The 17,592-nt window shown below is 38.0% G+C and overlaps 1 protein-coding gene across 5 annotated transcripts in view; it reads left to right on the forward strand.

Moving 5' to 3' along the window:
- The window catches only part of KDM4C (lysine demethylase 4C), a 410,995-nt gene that overhangs the window by 110,597 nt on the left and 282,806 nt on the right, over nt 1–17,592 (forward strand). For all 5 annotated transcript variants that reach the window (XM_082656307.1, XM_082656305.1, XM_082656309.1 and 2 more), the window contains 2 exons: nt 5,261–5,364; nt 9,178–9,315. In XM_082656307.1, coding sequence (XP_082512433.1) covers nt 5,261–5,364; nt 9,178–9,315 — 242 coding nt within the window. The remainder of the gene's footprint in view (nt 1–5,260; nt 5,365–9,177; nt 9,316–17,592) is intronic.

Raw genomic sequence — 17,592 nt, forward strand, 5'->3', positions numbered from 1 at the left:
CTCTCGTACTTTTTGCAACTAATTCTTCCCACCAGCAACCACTCGCAGCCACTAATCTGATTTCTATCTCTAGAATGCCATAAAAGTGGAATTATACAATGTGTAGACGTTTCTATCTTGTTTCTTTCACTTAGAATAGTGCTTCTCACATCTGATCACTTTTACGTTGAATACAGGGCATCCTTGGATGTGTATAGCACCTGGTTCTTGAGAGGGCTTATGTGATTCTGTGCATCCTCATGCTATAAAACTCCCAGCAGGACTTTGGCAGTCTTAGCAAATGTTATTGTGGGATGCTTTTAGGGTTTCAGGGCTCTATTGGGATTGCTGGAGTACATGTTCCTTATCATGGTGGAAATGGAAGATTTGTTGAACTAACATGATAACTAGAGTCAACATGGTGGAAATGAGTAACAGGGATAATAATAATGGCCACTATTCATTGAATGTTACTATGTGTCAAGTAGACTAAGTTTTATTATTTTTTTAAATTCACAAAATGTAAAATAAACCATTAACCGTTTTGAAGTGTACAATACAATGGCATTTTAGTATGTTCATATTGTGCAACCATCACCTCTGTCTAGTTCCAAGAGATTTTTATCACCCTAAAAGGAAACCCTTTATTTTATATTTATTTATTTATTTATTTATTTATTTATGGCTGCGTTGGGTGTTCGTTGCTGCACGCGGGCTTTCTCTAGTCGCGGTGAGCAGGGACTACTCTTCATTGCGGTGCGCGGGCTTCTCATTGCGGTGGCTTCTCTTGTTGCGGAGCATGGACTCTAGGCACGCAGGCTTCAGTAGTTGTGGCTCGTGGGCTCCAGAGCGCAGGCTGAGCAGTTGTGGCTCACAGGCTTATTTGCTCCGAGGCATGTGGGATCTTTCTGGACCAGGGACTGAACCTGTGTGCCCTGCATTGGCAGGCGAATTCTTAACCAATGTGCCACCAGGGAAGTCCCGACCCTGTATTTTTTAATTGGTCATGCTATATTTCCTCCCACCCCTCCCCAGCCCCTGGCAATTAGCAGTCTGCTTTCTGTCTAGGTATTTACATATTATGGATATTTCATATACATGGAATCATATAATATGTGATCTTTTGTGTCTGCCTTCTTTTATGTAGTGTTCTTCTATGTTATATCTATGTTATAACTTATAGCAGTACCTCATATTTTTTTATAGCTGACTAATATTTCGTTGTAAGGATATACCATATTTTGCTCTTCCATTTTTCAGTTGATGGACATTAGGTTGTTTCCACTTTTTGATAATGGCTAAGTTTTTTGTGCATTATCTCACTGGATTCCCATAAGGATCCACCCAGTGAGGATAGCCACTGTGGAAAAAGATTGAAAGTAGAACTGACATATGATCCAGCAGTTCTACTTCTAGATCTATATTTGAGGGAAATGAAATCACTGTCCTAAAGATATATCTGCACCCCTGATATTACATCATTATTTATAGTAGCTAAGACATGGAAACAACCTAAGTGTCTATCAACAGGTGAATGAATAAAGCAAAGTGTTATACATATATATATATATACACAATATACTATTATTCAGGCATAAGGAAGAAGGAAATCCTGCCATTTCTTTCAACATGGATGAATCTTGGGGTCCTTACGCTAAGTTAAATAGTCAGATACAGAAAGACAAATACCGTATGATGTTACTTATGTGTGGAATCTAAAACACCAAACTTATAGGTACAGAGAACAGTTTGGTGGTTGCCAGAGGCAGGGGGTGGGGAAAATGGGTGAAGGGGGTCTAAAGGTACAAACTTCCAGTTATAAGATTAGTAAGTTCTGGGGGATGTACTGTACCCTGTGGTGACTATAATGAACAATACTGTATTGAAAGTTGCCAAAAGAGTAGATCTTAAAGCTACTCATCACACAAAAAGCTATAACTATTTTTAGGTGATGAATGTGAATTAAACTTAACGTGGTAATCATTTCACAATATATACATATATCAAATCATTATACTGTATATCTTATATGATGTTATATGTCAATTGTATCTTGATGCTGGGAAAAAAAAAAGACCCCACTGAGGAAGGTAGTACTAGCATCCTGATTATATGAATGGGGAAATTGAGGAGCTGAGAGATTATGGGACCAGACAAGGCTATATGAGTTGTTGGACTTGTGCTAGGAATCCATGTCTCTGTAGGGATTCTTAACTGTTATTCTCTTTTATTTTGCTAGCCATGTGGACAAGATGAGGGTGACTTCAAATAGTTCAAACAGTTACGTTTTTTCATCTAAAACTTAGGTCTGCTATTTAATAGCAATGAGAAGGTGTATGTTGTGAGCAGTAAATGAGAGAGGAAATTTGGTGTTCAAGTAAGCGTGTGTGTTAGGTGTCTGTGAGAGGAGATTGGACAAGATTTACACAAAATCCCATAACATAGTTTGCACCTCACAGTAGGCTGCCTCTCAAATGCTTCCACCAAAATATCCCTACAAGGGAGGAGAGTGCAACCCTACCACTCCACAACACTCATGCAGATTTTGCATCTTGCTCCCTTAATACGTTTGTTTGTATGCAAATATAAACCACGTAATTTAGCATGACATAAGTAGATGCTCAGAAAGATGTGCCAGGTTTATTCTGTGTGTTCTTCTACACCTGGCATGTTACCTGATGGCCATGGGGTATGTGAGGTGGGGTAGTGAGTTGCTAGCTGCTATGTGCACTACTAGATACTTGAGGGGTCAGTGTAGAACTGTTTCTTTATTGGAACTTCCTGGTTTTCAAGATTATGAAAGAGTGGATTCTCCAATTATGTGACTGGTAAATTGGAAAGTCTTACAGAATGTTGCAGTAGTAACATTCAAATATGGTAAGTTTAAGAGCAGACTTCTTCCAAATAAATTCTTTCCAAATTGAAAACTTAGAAAAAAAGCACATTAAGAAAGTAAATATTAGAATAGAAAAAAAAAAAGGTTCTGAAAGGCATATTTTAAAGAACTTAACTTGCAAAAATTTTAACACATACCTTGTTTTCTCTTTATTTGGTGACTTTCAAAAAACTCATTGTCTTAAATTGAATTTTTAATTAAATTTTATCTTTTCTATCTGATCTATTTTTGTTATATTTCATACATGTGATTCCAAATTTGTTTTTTTCACTTGTTATGAAAGCTGCTAACATTCCTTTAGCCAGCATAGTTCTGAGTTTTAAAAGATATTATCATTTTGTATCAAATAGTATTCTGGTTATATTGGCTTCTTTATATATTGAATAAAATATTTTTAAGAAATGGTGGAGTGAGGGTGAGTGTGAACCATGTACTTCTGCAGGTATTTTAAGGTAAAATTCATTTTGAGACACATACATTATGTCATAATTTGTGGTTTATGAGGTGTTTTCCAGGGCGATGTGAAATATAATTCTGATAACCTATTGAAAATATAAATTCTGAACCAATATGAAGTTCTTAACATATGGCAAATTGCCTTCCTTCAGTGGTTTTCCAGTTTAACTAACGACCAGTCATCACATTGTTCAGGTCCTGATTACAAATCCATATCAAAGGAAAATTAAGTAGACTCCTCTTTCTTCATTGATTTTAATTTAAAACTTAATTCATGCAGTGCTGCACAGAGTTACAGATTTGAAAAGTTTGATAGATCTATTTAAATTGTATTGCTAAAACTTTTCCATGGGTTATGTGCTTGGGGACTGCCCTGCTGTGCTTTACTCTCTGTGGTGTAGGCTCAGGACATCTTATTGTATAGATACGGCTGTTGCATTATATGGTACTTTCTCACCATTCACTAAGGTCTGCATTCTTTCAAAGGTTATTTTCTATTTATGTATTGTGAATATTAACCATAAACGGAGGGCTGCATTAAATGACCAGATAGGGCACAATTATTCCTTTTATTCCCATTGGTATTGTAGCGAATGATAGTATTTCTGATGTTTCTGTTGGTTGTACTTTTTAAATATTTCTGTCTGTTCATCTTAAAAATCCTTAATGCTTAAGCAGAATATACTGCTCTTTGCAGGTGGTTCTTTATACCCTAATGGCTTTTTTTTAGATGTTTCATTTGTTTCCTTCTGATGATCTGTGGCCTCACGTACTCCATGGTGGCATCAATAGAGGCTTGTTTACTTTAAAACTATTCCTGTAAAACCTTGCTATTCTATGAGGTTAAAATGGTTCATGATTAGGTAATGAACGCTGGTAATTCTTTCATCAGACTGGTCATATTCTTGAGCTGTTTATACGTAGTGAGCCACAGAGTTAGGTAAGTAGCATTTCCAGTGGCCTTCATTTTGGTAGTGGAGGAGTTAAACAGCATCTGTGCTTCTTCCCACTTTACCCAGCTACATCACACATGCTTTCCTGGTGAGTTCTGTGTTCCTTCTGGGTCCTCTCTCTGATTCTCCTCTGTCTCTTCCATGTTTCTCTTGTCTTTCTCTTCTTGCTTTCCCGTTCTCAGTGTGGTGGTTTTTCCCTCTGAGTGAGGAAGGTAAAGAACAGGGTATCAGGCACATTCATTTTCCTCTAGCTTACATAACTGAGTTAATGAGAGTCTGCCTCAGACAGACTGCAGGATTGAAGGCAGAGATGGAGAGAAACAACTGTGTTTCAGTGCATAATATACTGTTGAATGAAAGGGTTTCTGCATGTTTAGCTTCTTCATTTAAAGGAGTCCTCAAAACAGTATGTACTGTTCCCATACAGGCTGGTGAGACAGGTTTCCAAGCTTTTGACTGGCCCTGGTTGGGAGTTACTTCAGGAAACTAGAAGCAGTTAAACTATTTAAAATCGATCAGAAAGAAACAAGGGTGGGAAACTGCTGTGTCTACTGTATGCCAGGCATTGGGACAAGTGCTTCTAGGAGTCTAAAATGAGAGATTCCCCTGTTAAAATGCAGATTTTCCTCTTCTACCTTCCCTTAATATTTTGTCCATTTATCAGTTAATAGGTAGATTGAGTTCAGATCTGTTACAAATTGGAATTTGTAGGTTTAGTCATTTAATATCATGCAAACAACTCTTGGCAGATCTTTTTTTTGTAAAAAAGGTCAACCCTTGGTTATATAAATATGTATTGTTTAATTTTTAATAATTCTGACTCTGGTTTTTAGTACCAGGGTTTTTGATGGTGGACTTGGTCTATATTTACATAAAGCTGTCATTCTATAAGAGTACTAGAACATAAGCTTAAAAAAAGATTTGAAATTTTATCTTAATTGACACATTACTGCTTATAATTACTGTTTCCATTTAGGTTTTTTCCCAAGCAGTTCTCAAGGGTGTGATGCATTTCTTCGCCACAAGATGACACTGATATCTCCCTCAGTATTGAAGAAATATGGTATTCCCTTTGACAAGGTATATTAGTGTTACTCTTTAAAAAATTCATTTAATGTGTATAGTATTCGTATTTAAGACAAATTTAACATAAACTAATATATCTTTGACTTCAGGTAGGAGTTTTAGGATGTGGGGAGAAAAATTCAGATTCATGTTTTATTTAGGTAACAGTTATTTACCTAAATATTAATTTGAAGTTTCTTTTATTTCAAGATGCATTTACTAGAGATTTCATGCAGTTCTAGCTCACTTACAACAATACTGAAAGTAAAATGTAGCACATTTGAGAGAATAAGATATATAGCTCTCCTCCATTGAAGTCTCTTATATGAGCAACAAAATTTATGTGTATGTGATCTATTTTTCTTTTTTTTAAAGAAATCAGAGCAATTTTTATTAGCAGTTTGGTTGGTTAGAATCAGTGATTATGGTGCCAGTATGTTATTTCTAAACACATTCAGACATAATACAACTGAGATTTCATTATGGATAAAATTGCCTGATGATTTAATAATCAGATATTGCTTCTTGGGGTATTTCTGAAGATTAAGTTCTGTAAGACTCTGTACATGCTAGATCCCTCTTTCTTTGTGTCTGTGGGTAGTAATTGGGTCAGAATTATTACAGAGCATGAGCATTTTTATGTGAAGAAACTGAAATGAAAAAAGCTTTTGACCAGATAAAATAAAAGGTCTCTCTCAGTTGGAGGAGGATTAAGACCTTAGCTACTTCAGAAACATTAAAAAATAGTTCCACTCCCTTTTTCATTTTTTATTTGACTGTCTTCCCATAATCCTTGCTGTTTTCCACCTTAGAAGCTTTTCACTTGTGACTAAATCTTTCCCTCTTCTTAATCTCAGGCCCTTAAAGTCCTATCTTCCACCTCCCTCCCCCACCACCCCCAGCCCAGGCTTTGTTCAAAGTAGAATTTTTGCAAGGACGAAGAAACATTCTCCAACTTGAGGTGGTCCCGCTCTCTCACAAACAGGCTGTGCAGTAGTCATGCATGAGACATACTTGTCTTATGTGATGAGGATGCTCTCAACACTGGTTTAGTCACATACTTTTACCCATGACAAAAAGTGTGCCTTGAAGATGTGCACTATGGAGAAGGTCCACAAGTGTGGGTGGGCTGCAGCACTACTGCAGGTACAGAGGTCAGAGGCTGCGCCCCCCCAGAGGGGCCATTCCTTCTGGCGGGCCTTGTCTTACTTGCAGATGCCTCTGGGCATCAGGCTTTCCAGTCTCAGACATATCGTCAGTGCACGTTCTTTCAGGTGGTTGGCATAAGCCTGATTAAGCACTTTTATTTAAGTTGAAATATTAGAAGGCAGAGGAGAAGGAGTAGACTGGAGTCCTCCAAGGCAGGAAAACCTCTGCGGGTTTTGGGCTGGTGATAGGAATTGATCAAGCTGTTCTTTGGAGAGGGGTTGTGTGAAGTAGCAGGACTGCGGGATTGGCTCATTTGCCCAGGATGGAGGCCTTTGGAGTTTGTAGCTTCTTTCTCAAATTTGGGGAGAAGGAGGCAGGTGCCTCACACTCCTTTCTGGGCCGAGGCTCTTCAAGTGCTATTTGGTAGATCACTAGATGCACCAGGCTCTTATCTGGTCTTTTGAGGATGGGACATTTCGTGGCTTTTGTGGGAAGTGGAAGGGTGAGTGCTCGTCCACAGATGGTGAGACACCAGCAATTTAGAGGGCTGATTGGCAGTTGCAGTTTTTCATATGAAATACTGCCATTTCCCCTTCCATCTTGATGAAGGGTGTGTGATGATTGTGTGCTCCTCAAGGAGCTTATTCTCTGATGATGATAGTGTAACCTGGGACAGAGTAGCACAGACTTCAGAATTATACTTCCCAAGTTCATTTCTGATTCCGTCACTTGGGTAAACTACATAATTTTTCTGAGCCTCAGTCTCTTCATCTGGAAAATGGGGATAATAATAGTACCACTTAATAGGGCTACTATGAGGATGAAAAGTGATGATCTATATGAGGGGCTTTGCACAGTACAGGTTATATATAATAATAACACAATCTTCCTCCTCAGTTTAACCTTCTCTCTTTAGGCAATCATTTTGCAGTTGGACTAACATTTTTTTCTTCTTCTTTCAGTGAATTTGTACATATTCGTACATATATATGAAAAAGTATGTTTAACAAATAGCTAATTTCTGCTTTTTGATTACGTACACTACCCTTTCTGACATTTTTTGCCGTATGGAATTATGATGCTTGGTTAGTCTTAAAATAAAAGGGACTTGTTCTTGTCTACCCCTATATCTTTTTTTTTTTTTTAAATATCAGTTTGTTACATAGAGGCAGTAAATTTGCCTTATATTTTGGCTAACTGGGATTGACCTGTTTCTAGAAATTATATAGAGGCATAACATTTAGGGTCCAATTTAATGGGAACAGGTACTTTTCAACATGGCAAGAACAGGGTTTTCTAGGGAGAGTAGAGAAGGATTGTAGGTGGAATTCAGTGGAGCAGTGAAGCTACTTTCCTTATCCCACTGACAACAGACTTACCCTCTTCCTCCACCTTATAGGGCTAGAAACAGTTGAGCAGAGTGAGTTTTGTTTTATCACATGGTACAAGGAAGTGCCTAGTTTCCAAGCACAATTATAATTAATGAGATTCAGTGAGACCAGGAGAGGAGAGAATCAGGCTTTGTTCTCAACGTGGCTCAGAATGATGGAACTGGAACCATGTTGAACACTGATAAGCCATTCTCTTCCTGCCAGGTGGCAGCTGGGTTGCCACTCATTGCAATAGAACACCTGCTGGGGTGTCACAGGGGAGGGAGTGATGAGCTAAATTTCAGAATTGTTGAGAAAGAAAATACTTCCACACACAACATTTTAGCATTCCTAAAATGGTAACTGAATTGCAGTGTGTGCACCTGTATTTATACAGTGTATCTCCTGTATGTTTCCACACAAGTGCATACTCACATATTCATTTATCAACATTTTAGGACTGAAATGAACCAAGGTAACTGAATGAATCAGTGAGTTATATATTTGATAGTCTAGCATTGAGTAGACAAGTTAAAAAAAAACACTGAAAAATTTAGCTTCACTGTATTTCTATAGCTCATGGTGTGTTTTGTATGCTTTGGTGATTATAAAAAAACCAAATTTCTGTAATCTGAAAATTAGGAATGGACTGAATACATTTTTCATCTTTGCTTTTGGGCTGCTGGCTTATTTACCCAAGCTAGTTTAATTATATTTGAAAATGCACTCACCCACTCATACATACTTATATATTATACATATATTTGAATAACTATTTGGTAGAAATTTTACTATTAAATGGAATGAAGTCAATTGAATGTTTTGTAAGTATTATGAAAGGATAATTTGGTGAATACTATCAACTCTTTAGCAACAAGAATTCATAATATTCAGCGTGTGTTATCAAAGTTTTTATAGCTCTAACTTGAAAAATGTCAGTTATGATAGTCCTGTTATATAATTCCAGTAATGTGAATTTTTAAAGTATTAAAATATACATATTGAATGCTAATAAGAACAAATTTATTTGAATAACATAAAACAAAGACATCTTCAAATAGAATATAATTTCTTTGATCATGGACTGAATGATTGAACTACATTGCCAGAAGGTCACACCCTGTTTAGAAAATTCTTTTAAAAGTCTCCTGAAAAACTATTAAAGGATTAAGTAAAGGATCTGGGGGGACTTCTTTTATAGCTCGGACATCATATTTTTTCTTTTTTTTAATAGGAAATACATTTTAACTGTATTTGCAATTTGGGAAGTCTTATAATTGGGAAATATTATATGTTTTCTACCCTGCAGATCACCCAGGAGGCTGGCGAATTTATGATCACTTTCCCATATGGCTACCATGCTGGTTTTAATCATGGTTTCAACTGTGCAGAATCTACAAATTTTGCTACTGTCAGATGGATTGACTATGGGAAGGTTGCTAAATTGGTAAGTTATGCCCCAAACGCTTAAATTAAATGTGTATTCTGATTATTATAGTGGGAAAGCTAAGAGCACATGCAGCATTTATTTTTTTCCTCAGTGATGTTGTGTGCTTGTCACCATAGTAATTTATTCCAGACAGATATATTTATTTTACATAGGCTATATTAATATTTGTAGCAGTGTTTTCCTGTTTTGAGATTAATGTGGAGCAATTTACTTTGAGAGGTAATTTTAAGCAACCAGTGCTTTCTTTCTTAAGCCACCAGTCTTCTCGTGAGATTTTCTGGTGGCTCCCTGTGACTCCATATTAGGTAGATGTGGCTCCTTCCATGTTAGAGTTCAGTCCATGGCTTAGAAAACAACTAGTTACAGAGGAAAGTGGTAAAATTGTTAACAAGAGGTGAAGGGAGGATGGTAAGAAGAAATAATTCAAACTGCCTTTAGTGTAGAAATGAATTTTTTGAAAGTAATAGTATAGAATGTATTTTAACAAGTAATATATCTTAATGTTAAATTTGGTATAAAAATTTGCATCTCCTGCTCAGTATATTTAATTTAGTTCACAAACTGTGTATTTTCATTCACAAGCAACTTGTGTTAAATTTCATTAATTGCCCCCCTGCAGCGTTAAATAGAGGACATCTTCAAAGTGATGGTAGCTCCTATTAGATTGCTTCCTTTCCTGTGGATTTTAAGGCAGATGTACAGGCTGGCAGAGGGCAGTTTCTTAATGAAACTGTGTGTTTTACTACAGAGTATGTAAAATTGACATATATTTGGTGGAAAATGGCACATACAGCCTGTATAGCCTTATCTTGGCCACTGCATGGTCCAGGCAAATACTATTCATTCTACATTGATAAAACTTTCATGTGGAACCATTGAGTGAACTTGGATAGAAATATATTCAGGGAAGACAACTCTAGGTTTATTTTACACAGGTATTTAGAAAATTGTATAATATATTAAAATAAAAGTATAGCAACTCAGAAAGCATTCGAATGAATTTGTGACATAAAAGAAATCTCCTGCTAGAAGACTTTCTCTGTTCTAAGTAATTTTTATTTATGAGGGGTAATTTAGAAAGGAGCAGAACTGAACTACTTCTTTCCCTTACGCATCCTTCATAATACAGTAAACCTAATAAAAAAACAGAAAGCCCGGTGTACATACCTTGGTCAGCTACTGCCGTGCTTTTGCAGAAAAGTAATGCTTGTATCTGCATCAAAACAGTGTCATAGCCCTGAGGTTATAACAAGGTATGTTATTTTATGGTTTGCATCTTTAATCATTGACATAATAAGTCAGCTATCCCAGCTGTCAGTCACCAGAAAAATTAGTTGGTTCTTGTTTACTACAACTTTCAGTTCTAATTCTGAGTATTGGCTTCTTCCCAAGACTAAAATGTCCTGAGTGCATTTCCACCTTTCCGGGTGGTCAGAGTGGGAGTGGAGTGTGACCAAGTAAGAGAGGTCAGGAGTGGTCCTCTCTGAGGTCTCTCTCAGCTGATGGAGCCCAGACCTGTGGGGCTGTTAGGAGGCAGAGCCCCGTAGTGGAAGAGGCAGGGATTTGAGGCCCAGCTCATCTTCTTGCTAGCCAGAGAACATCAGGAAAGTCATTTCTTCTTTTTGTTTCTTCCTATAGATTAAAAATCCCTCTCTACCTCATAGATTTGTTGGGAGGAAAATAACTTAGCTATGTGGGTATCCACTCATGCTGTGTTGATTTATATCATTCAATTTAGTCAGGGGATATGACTGTCTTGGTTCTGGTTTTTTTTTACTGGGTACAAAATATTCAATGGCTATAATGCAGTTTGGGCCGGTTAATTTAAAATTGTAATTACATGTGTTTGAGATGTTTCTAGGTGTTGTCTCCACTCTTTCCTTACTTTTGGTGAGGTGGTGCTATTCTGAGAATGTATTAGTTTTCTATTGCAGCTGTAGCAAATTACCATAAAATTAGTGGTTGCAAACAATACTCTTGTACTGTTTCCTAGTCCTGTAGGTTATACGTTGAACATTGGTCTAACCAGCAAAATTCAAGGTGCTTGCAGGGCTGCATTCCTTACTGGAGATTCTGACGAAGAATCCACTTCCTTGCTCAGTGAGATTGTTGGCAGAATTCAGTTCCTGGCAGTTGTAGGACTGAGTTCCTGTTTCCTTGCTGCCTGTCAACCAGGTCTTTGCTCCTAGAGGCCTCTCTCAGGTCCTTGCTTTGGTCCCCTACATTTCAGAGCAAGCAATCCACAAAATCCTTTTTGTCATAAAAAATAACATATTCACAGATTGCAGGAACTAGGACATGGATATCTTTGCTGTTAGGGGTGGAACCAAGTGGGGGTGGGGTGTGTGGGTGTCAGCATTCTACCTACCACAGAGAGCTTCAACTGATAACTGACATGGTGACGTATTAAGACTCTACTTTGGGACTTCCCTGGTGGCGCAGTGGTTAAGAATCCGCCTGCCAATGCAGGGGACACGGTTTCGAGCCCTGGTCCAGGAAGATCCCACATGCCACGGAGCAACTAAGCCCGTGTGCCACAACTACTGAGCCTGCACTCTAGAGCCCGCGAGCCACAACTACTGAGCCCACATGCCACAACTACTGAAGCCCGCACGCCTAGAGCCCATGCTCCACAACAAGAGAAGCCACTGCAATGAGAAGCCCGTGCATTGCAAGGAAGAGTAGCCCCCGCTCACCGCAACTAGAGAAAGCCCGCGCACAGCAACGAAAACCCAGCAGAGCCAAAAATAAATTAATTAAAAAAAAAAAAAAGGATCTACTTTGATTCGTGTAATGAATTTTGGTTATTCTGCATAAAAATAGGAAACTAATCTTGGATACAATTTTGAATGTTTCACTAAAACATCCTTAGGCTTTCTTAAATTTATTCCTCAGTATTAATGTTTTTCTGGGCTATTCTAAATTAAGTTTGCTTACGTTATAATGTGCCGTGATGGCATTTTGAGGGAAGATTTTATTGTCTTTTATCCCTTATTTGACACATATTTTTATTGATTTTCAAGTTCTGTTTCTTTAGGCAACCTTATGAATTTACTGTATTGTGTGTGTGTGTATTTACGTGTGTGTGTGAACATGTGTAATTTTTAATCTTAGGAAAATTTGTAAATTGGGCAGTTTTTGTGTTTTGCTGGGGACAAATGTAATGTATAGTGAATTAATTATGAATTGTACTTAAAGACTTTTAACTTTGATGATGGCCAAATTGGTTAGTCTTAATTCTTTGTCTTCTTCAATTCATTCTAAATGATAACTATTTAAAAAACAGTAATTTTTCACAAGTGATAATGAGTTATGCATTTAGGGGGGATAATTTAAAAAATAGTGGCATACTTTTTATAGTTGAAGCACTGGGGAATGACATCTGCTTTACCCGTCGCATGTTGATTTGAGTATATAAAATCATCTGATAAAGTATCTGTGGTGTGGCATTAATTAATTAACGTGGTGCAGAGTGAAGAATCTCTACTGATAATATTTCATATATTACAAACCAATATTTCTAATTTCATAACATAGACAAGAGCTGTTAACGAGAGGTTATTTTTTTAAATTAATTTATTTAATTTATTTGGCTGCATCGGGTCTTAGTTGTGGCACACGGGATCCTCGTTGCAGCATGTGGGATCTTTCGTTGCAGCATGCGGGCTTCTCTTTAGTTGTGGTGCGCAGGCTTGAGAGCGCATGGGCTCTGTAGTTGTGGCATGCGGGCTCAGTAGTTGCGGCATGTGGGCTTAGTTGTCCCATGGCATGTGGGATCTTAGTTCCCTGACCAGGGATCGAACCTGCGTCCCCTGAATTGGAAGGTGGATTCTTAACCACTGGACCACCGGGGAAGTCCCCCAGAGGTTATTTTTTAATTTAAAAAATAATTTTGGAAAGATAACCCCAGGTTCACTGATATTATTGGTGGTCTTTGTTTAACAGCCAGCAGGCTTTGGTTAATAGGAACCTTTTAAGCCATTCAGGTGGCTTAATGTAGATGGGGACAGAGCTCTGTTTTTTCAGGTAATGCTTGTCTGCTTTATACCAGGCACCATGTATGTATCTGTGAATTCATCACTTGGAGGCTGACCTATTTGATGGGAGCCAGAAGTGAGGGTAGAGTTGGCACTGCAAGGGATCCAGGACTGCTTCCTTTGTTGTTGGCTACTTGACCTCTGGTGGCATCTCTGGAGCAGGACAGGAGATGGGGTTTCTGTGGATTTCCTTTGAATGTATTACTGACCTTTTGGTATGTGGTATTGGTTCATGAAACCTTCTCTTTGTTTAAAGTATAGCTAACATTGACTAGAACTTCCATGTCATTATTTGTGGTGATCCCAAATACTCGTCTTCCAAATTTCAGCAAATTCCTGAACCTTTGATATTCTCAACTAAATAATAATAATAACAACAATAATTATTATGTGGATATTCTACTGCCTGTCGGTATGTTCCCTGTATTCTAGCACTTAGTCCAGACGGCTCTTTATTATACTATCTACCCAAACTGCCTCACCTCTCACATAAGGCTTTTTTTGTGCCTAGATTGTGGAGAAGGTCTTTAGGTAACAGACATAGGTAGAAATGAGCCATGATAGCAACTTAATTTGACTATCCTTGTTTCTAAAAATTCCTGCTAATGCCCTTGGCCTTGCTGTTCCTCTTGTTTCTATCTTTCCCTCTCTTCTCTTTAGGATCATTCAGCTCTTTTTTGCCTTGACCTAGTAAATATAGCAAGCCAAATCCTGCATGATACTCCAGAAGAGAAGGGCCTTGCCTTAAGAGGGCCCACCTACCTAAGAAAGCAGTTGTATAATTCCCCCCCCCCCATTTAATTTATCAGAATTAAGGTTTTTCACTGAAAAAAATTGAGAGGAATGTTCCAGGTGGCCACGTACCCATATGCCTACTTATAGGCAGAGTTCAGCTTTGGTGAGTGCCCAGTGAGTTTCTTCTCTGGAACAGAAATTGTGCTACGTGATTGTACAAAAGGACTTGTTTTCTTTGTCTTCAAGGAGCTTTCATAAAGAGCAGAAGGGCTTTTAATAAACCTCCATTTGCAAAGCTATAGTATGAGTGGAACATATCATCCGGTTATTTTAGGCATTTTTCTAGCTTTGAATATCAGAGTAATCTAGAGTGAAACACTATATATTTTTTTCTAGTAGAGATTTAAAAATATCTACCAGATTGCATAGCAGTTGAACTAAGATATTGCTGTATATTCGAGATGAATGTTTTCTGTTTCTGGAACGTTCTTTCTGTCTGTGGTGAAATGGAGTCCGTGGTAACTTCTGTGCAGCAGCTGTGGTGGCATTCACAGGTCTGCTTCCTAGCTAGGACGGATCAGAGAGCTGGCCTGCAGGTTGTATTTCATTTTTCCGTTTGGTGGGATGAAGTGCCGTTGTTTTGATGTTAGGTTTGATGGATTTGTTTGCCACTGCATTCATTAGCTTCACATCAGAAAACTGACAGGCTGTTAAATGAAACTTTGACTTAGATTTTCAGCTTGACTGTTTGGAGACATTTGTGAAGATATTATGTTTTTGTGTTGCAGCAGCCTCCAGCACTATGATTGTCTCTAAGGGAAGAAAAGTTATTTACTGTACTGATTTTCTTGAGTAAAAACGAATCATTGTCTGGGGGACAGTCATATCTAGCCTACACCATCAGAAGCAGTGTATTTATGACAGTGTGTGCTGCATGAGAGACTTATCTGTGGCATGATAAACAACATTATCTTCTTGGAAGGAAAGGTAATAGTTGGTGACTCCAAAATGATATCTCATATTTTACATTAATTTTATTTTAAGTGATAATCTATTAACATGATATGCCAGAAAGTTGAAAAATTGCACTGCAGAGCTGGGAATGTTCTCTTATGAACTCCAAGAGCATTACTTCACTATCTAACTTTAAAGCATTCGGACATTTGAATTCTCAAACGTTTGAACAAGTTTAAAAAGAGATGATAGAATGTTGAAATTGATTTCCTTTTAATCTGGAAGGGATTTCAACTATTAAATTGTCTTTCGTGCAAGAACCATGATATGGGTTCATTTTATTTTATATTTCAATCCTTCTCTAAAATTAAATTTGGTTTTTCCTAAGTCAGGTAGCAGTTGTCCTAAAAAATCTTTAATCTTGGGCGGTCTTTATTAAAGTAATCAGGAATCATTTTAACAGTGAGTCTCCAGGTTATATTTTAATATGCTTTGGATTGTAGAATACCAGTGTAGTGACATTTCTCTATTCTTACAGCTTGTGAAGGAAAGAAAATGTAGACAGTGTTGCACATTGCTCATTTAACAGTTCTTGGCATTCTGATTTTAAGTGTCTGGTATGGCATATAAAATATGAACTTCGGGAGTTTAGTGATTTTATATTCTGCACTTTATCTTTTTACCTCTACTTTGTCTCTATGTCCTGGGTCCTGGCGGTACAACATAGTAGTGCTGATGAGTGACTCTCCTCTGCCTTTTTTACAGACCTTAAAGGAAAGAAGAGAAAATACCATGTAGAGAAAAAGAAGCATACAAAGTCATGTCCTTAGGAGTTTGTACTCTAACTGGGAAGTTAGTATTTATGTATCAAGAAGAGGTATTAAGAAAGAAAATAGTCACATTATGTCCCCATTTTGTTCTGATGAAGTATTGAGTTGTGGGATTCAGAAAATCTGAGACTTCAAGTAGACTATTAGGAGAGCCAATTGATTAGTATATATTGTGTCTGCAGGAGAGATATTTGGGGCTTGAGTCCTCAGAGATAGGGAGCCTGATTTCATTCAGTGCTAATTTAAATTTGCTGGATTATGGGATTTGAATAGAACTAGGTATATGGTTTATGACACTGATGTTTAGTTGCTAACCTGAAATCAAGATAATATCTGTTTTTGAGGCTTTAGTTAACTCAATACGTTAAAAAAAAAGTAAATTGGCTTTTTGAATAATGTGTACCCTATACTGAGAAAAATTAATTTGTCTTTAAGCCATTCTCCTTTCATCTAGTTTGATAGTAGTAGCCGACATTGTTCACAATCCGCCAGGCGTTGTGCAGGGCACTTCACACATGTTACTTCTTGCCGTCTCAGAGATAATGCATGTCTTCTGTCCTCTACTAGCCCCCTTTCTCAAACCAAGGAGTTGGGATGATGCCTAAAATGAGGATGGTGAGGTTGAGATTAGAGGCAGAAGGTTGGCCCCCTAGTGCCCCATATCCTTCTGGATTCATCTCCTTGGATGTGGTGGGTTAAACAGGTGCCAGCCAAGTATGTGATTTGTAGGATCGCTTTTAAGATACATGAGGCTTCAGAATGATCCTGTCCCACGTAAGCTGTAGTTGACAATCACCACCAGGTGGTGGTGATTCTCTCTGGCATTTGTTTTTGTTTGGGTTCTTAAAGCCAGTGGACACTTTATTCTGTATTCTTATGATCTGTTGATCAACCTACTTATGAATTCTTTTTTAGCCCATCGTTACCTCTCGGGCTTTGACCACCCTACTCTTTGATTAAGTTGGGGAAAAACAAAGGTTCTTTACTTCCTTCTTCATTTTGAGGAGTGAGGGGGATCCTGAGGCATCAGTCTGGACAAAAAGGTGTGTATGTAGAGAATCAGAACAAAGTTTATTATGCTCCTACCTTGACATATTTCATGATTATCAGGGACCTAATTTTATTGAAGCACTTTTTGAAGCTTTGGGGAATTTTTTGTTTACCATTTCTTTTGCCTTTTCCATGTTTGTTTGTTTTTTTTTTTCAGTGTTTATAACAGTAAACATAGTAAAAAATTCCATAAAAGGCTGTGTCCTAGATAAACGTTTGGAGAAGACGGTAGAAGTTGGGAGTGAGTATTCGGGTCAGTGGTGATCCAGAATTCTAGGAGAGTAGTGGGAAGAACACCTTGGCAGTATTTGAGGGAAGCAGGTTGGCCAGCCCCTCAAGGGAACAGAGGGATAATGGGAGAATCATTTGGGCTCTGGGCACCCCCAGCATTTATAACAAACAGATTTCCTGGTTCCCCACAGCTTCTCATTCTCTCCCACACAGGGTTTACTGTGTTTTCCTCCTTCTGCAACTACCACTGAGAAGACAAGCAATGGTTTATCTAGTAAGGGGTGGTTTCCTCGCTTGAGGGATTCGGAGCCAGGTGGCCCCAGGGTTGGTGTATCTCAGCACTGTCATGAGGTCTCATGCTCTTCCCCTCCTTCTGTCTCATTCTCCTCCGTGGGAGGGTATTTATTAGCAAGCTTGCCACTATAGCTGTGCTTACT

This window comes from Grampus griseus (genome assembly GCF_964374135.1).
Source record: "Grampus griseus genome assembly, chromosome: 6".
In the NCBI taxonomy this organism is placed as follows: domain Eukaryota; kingdom Metazoa; phylum Chordata; class Mammalia; order Artiodactyla; family Delphinidae; genus Grampus; species Grampus griseus.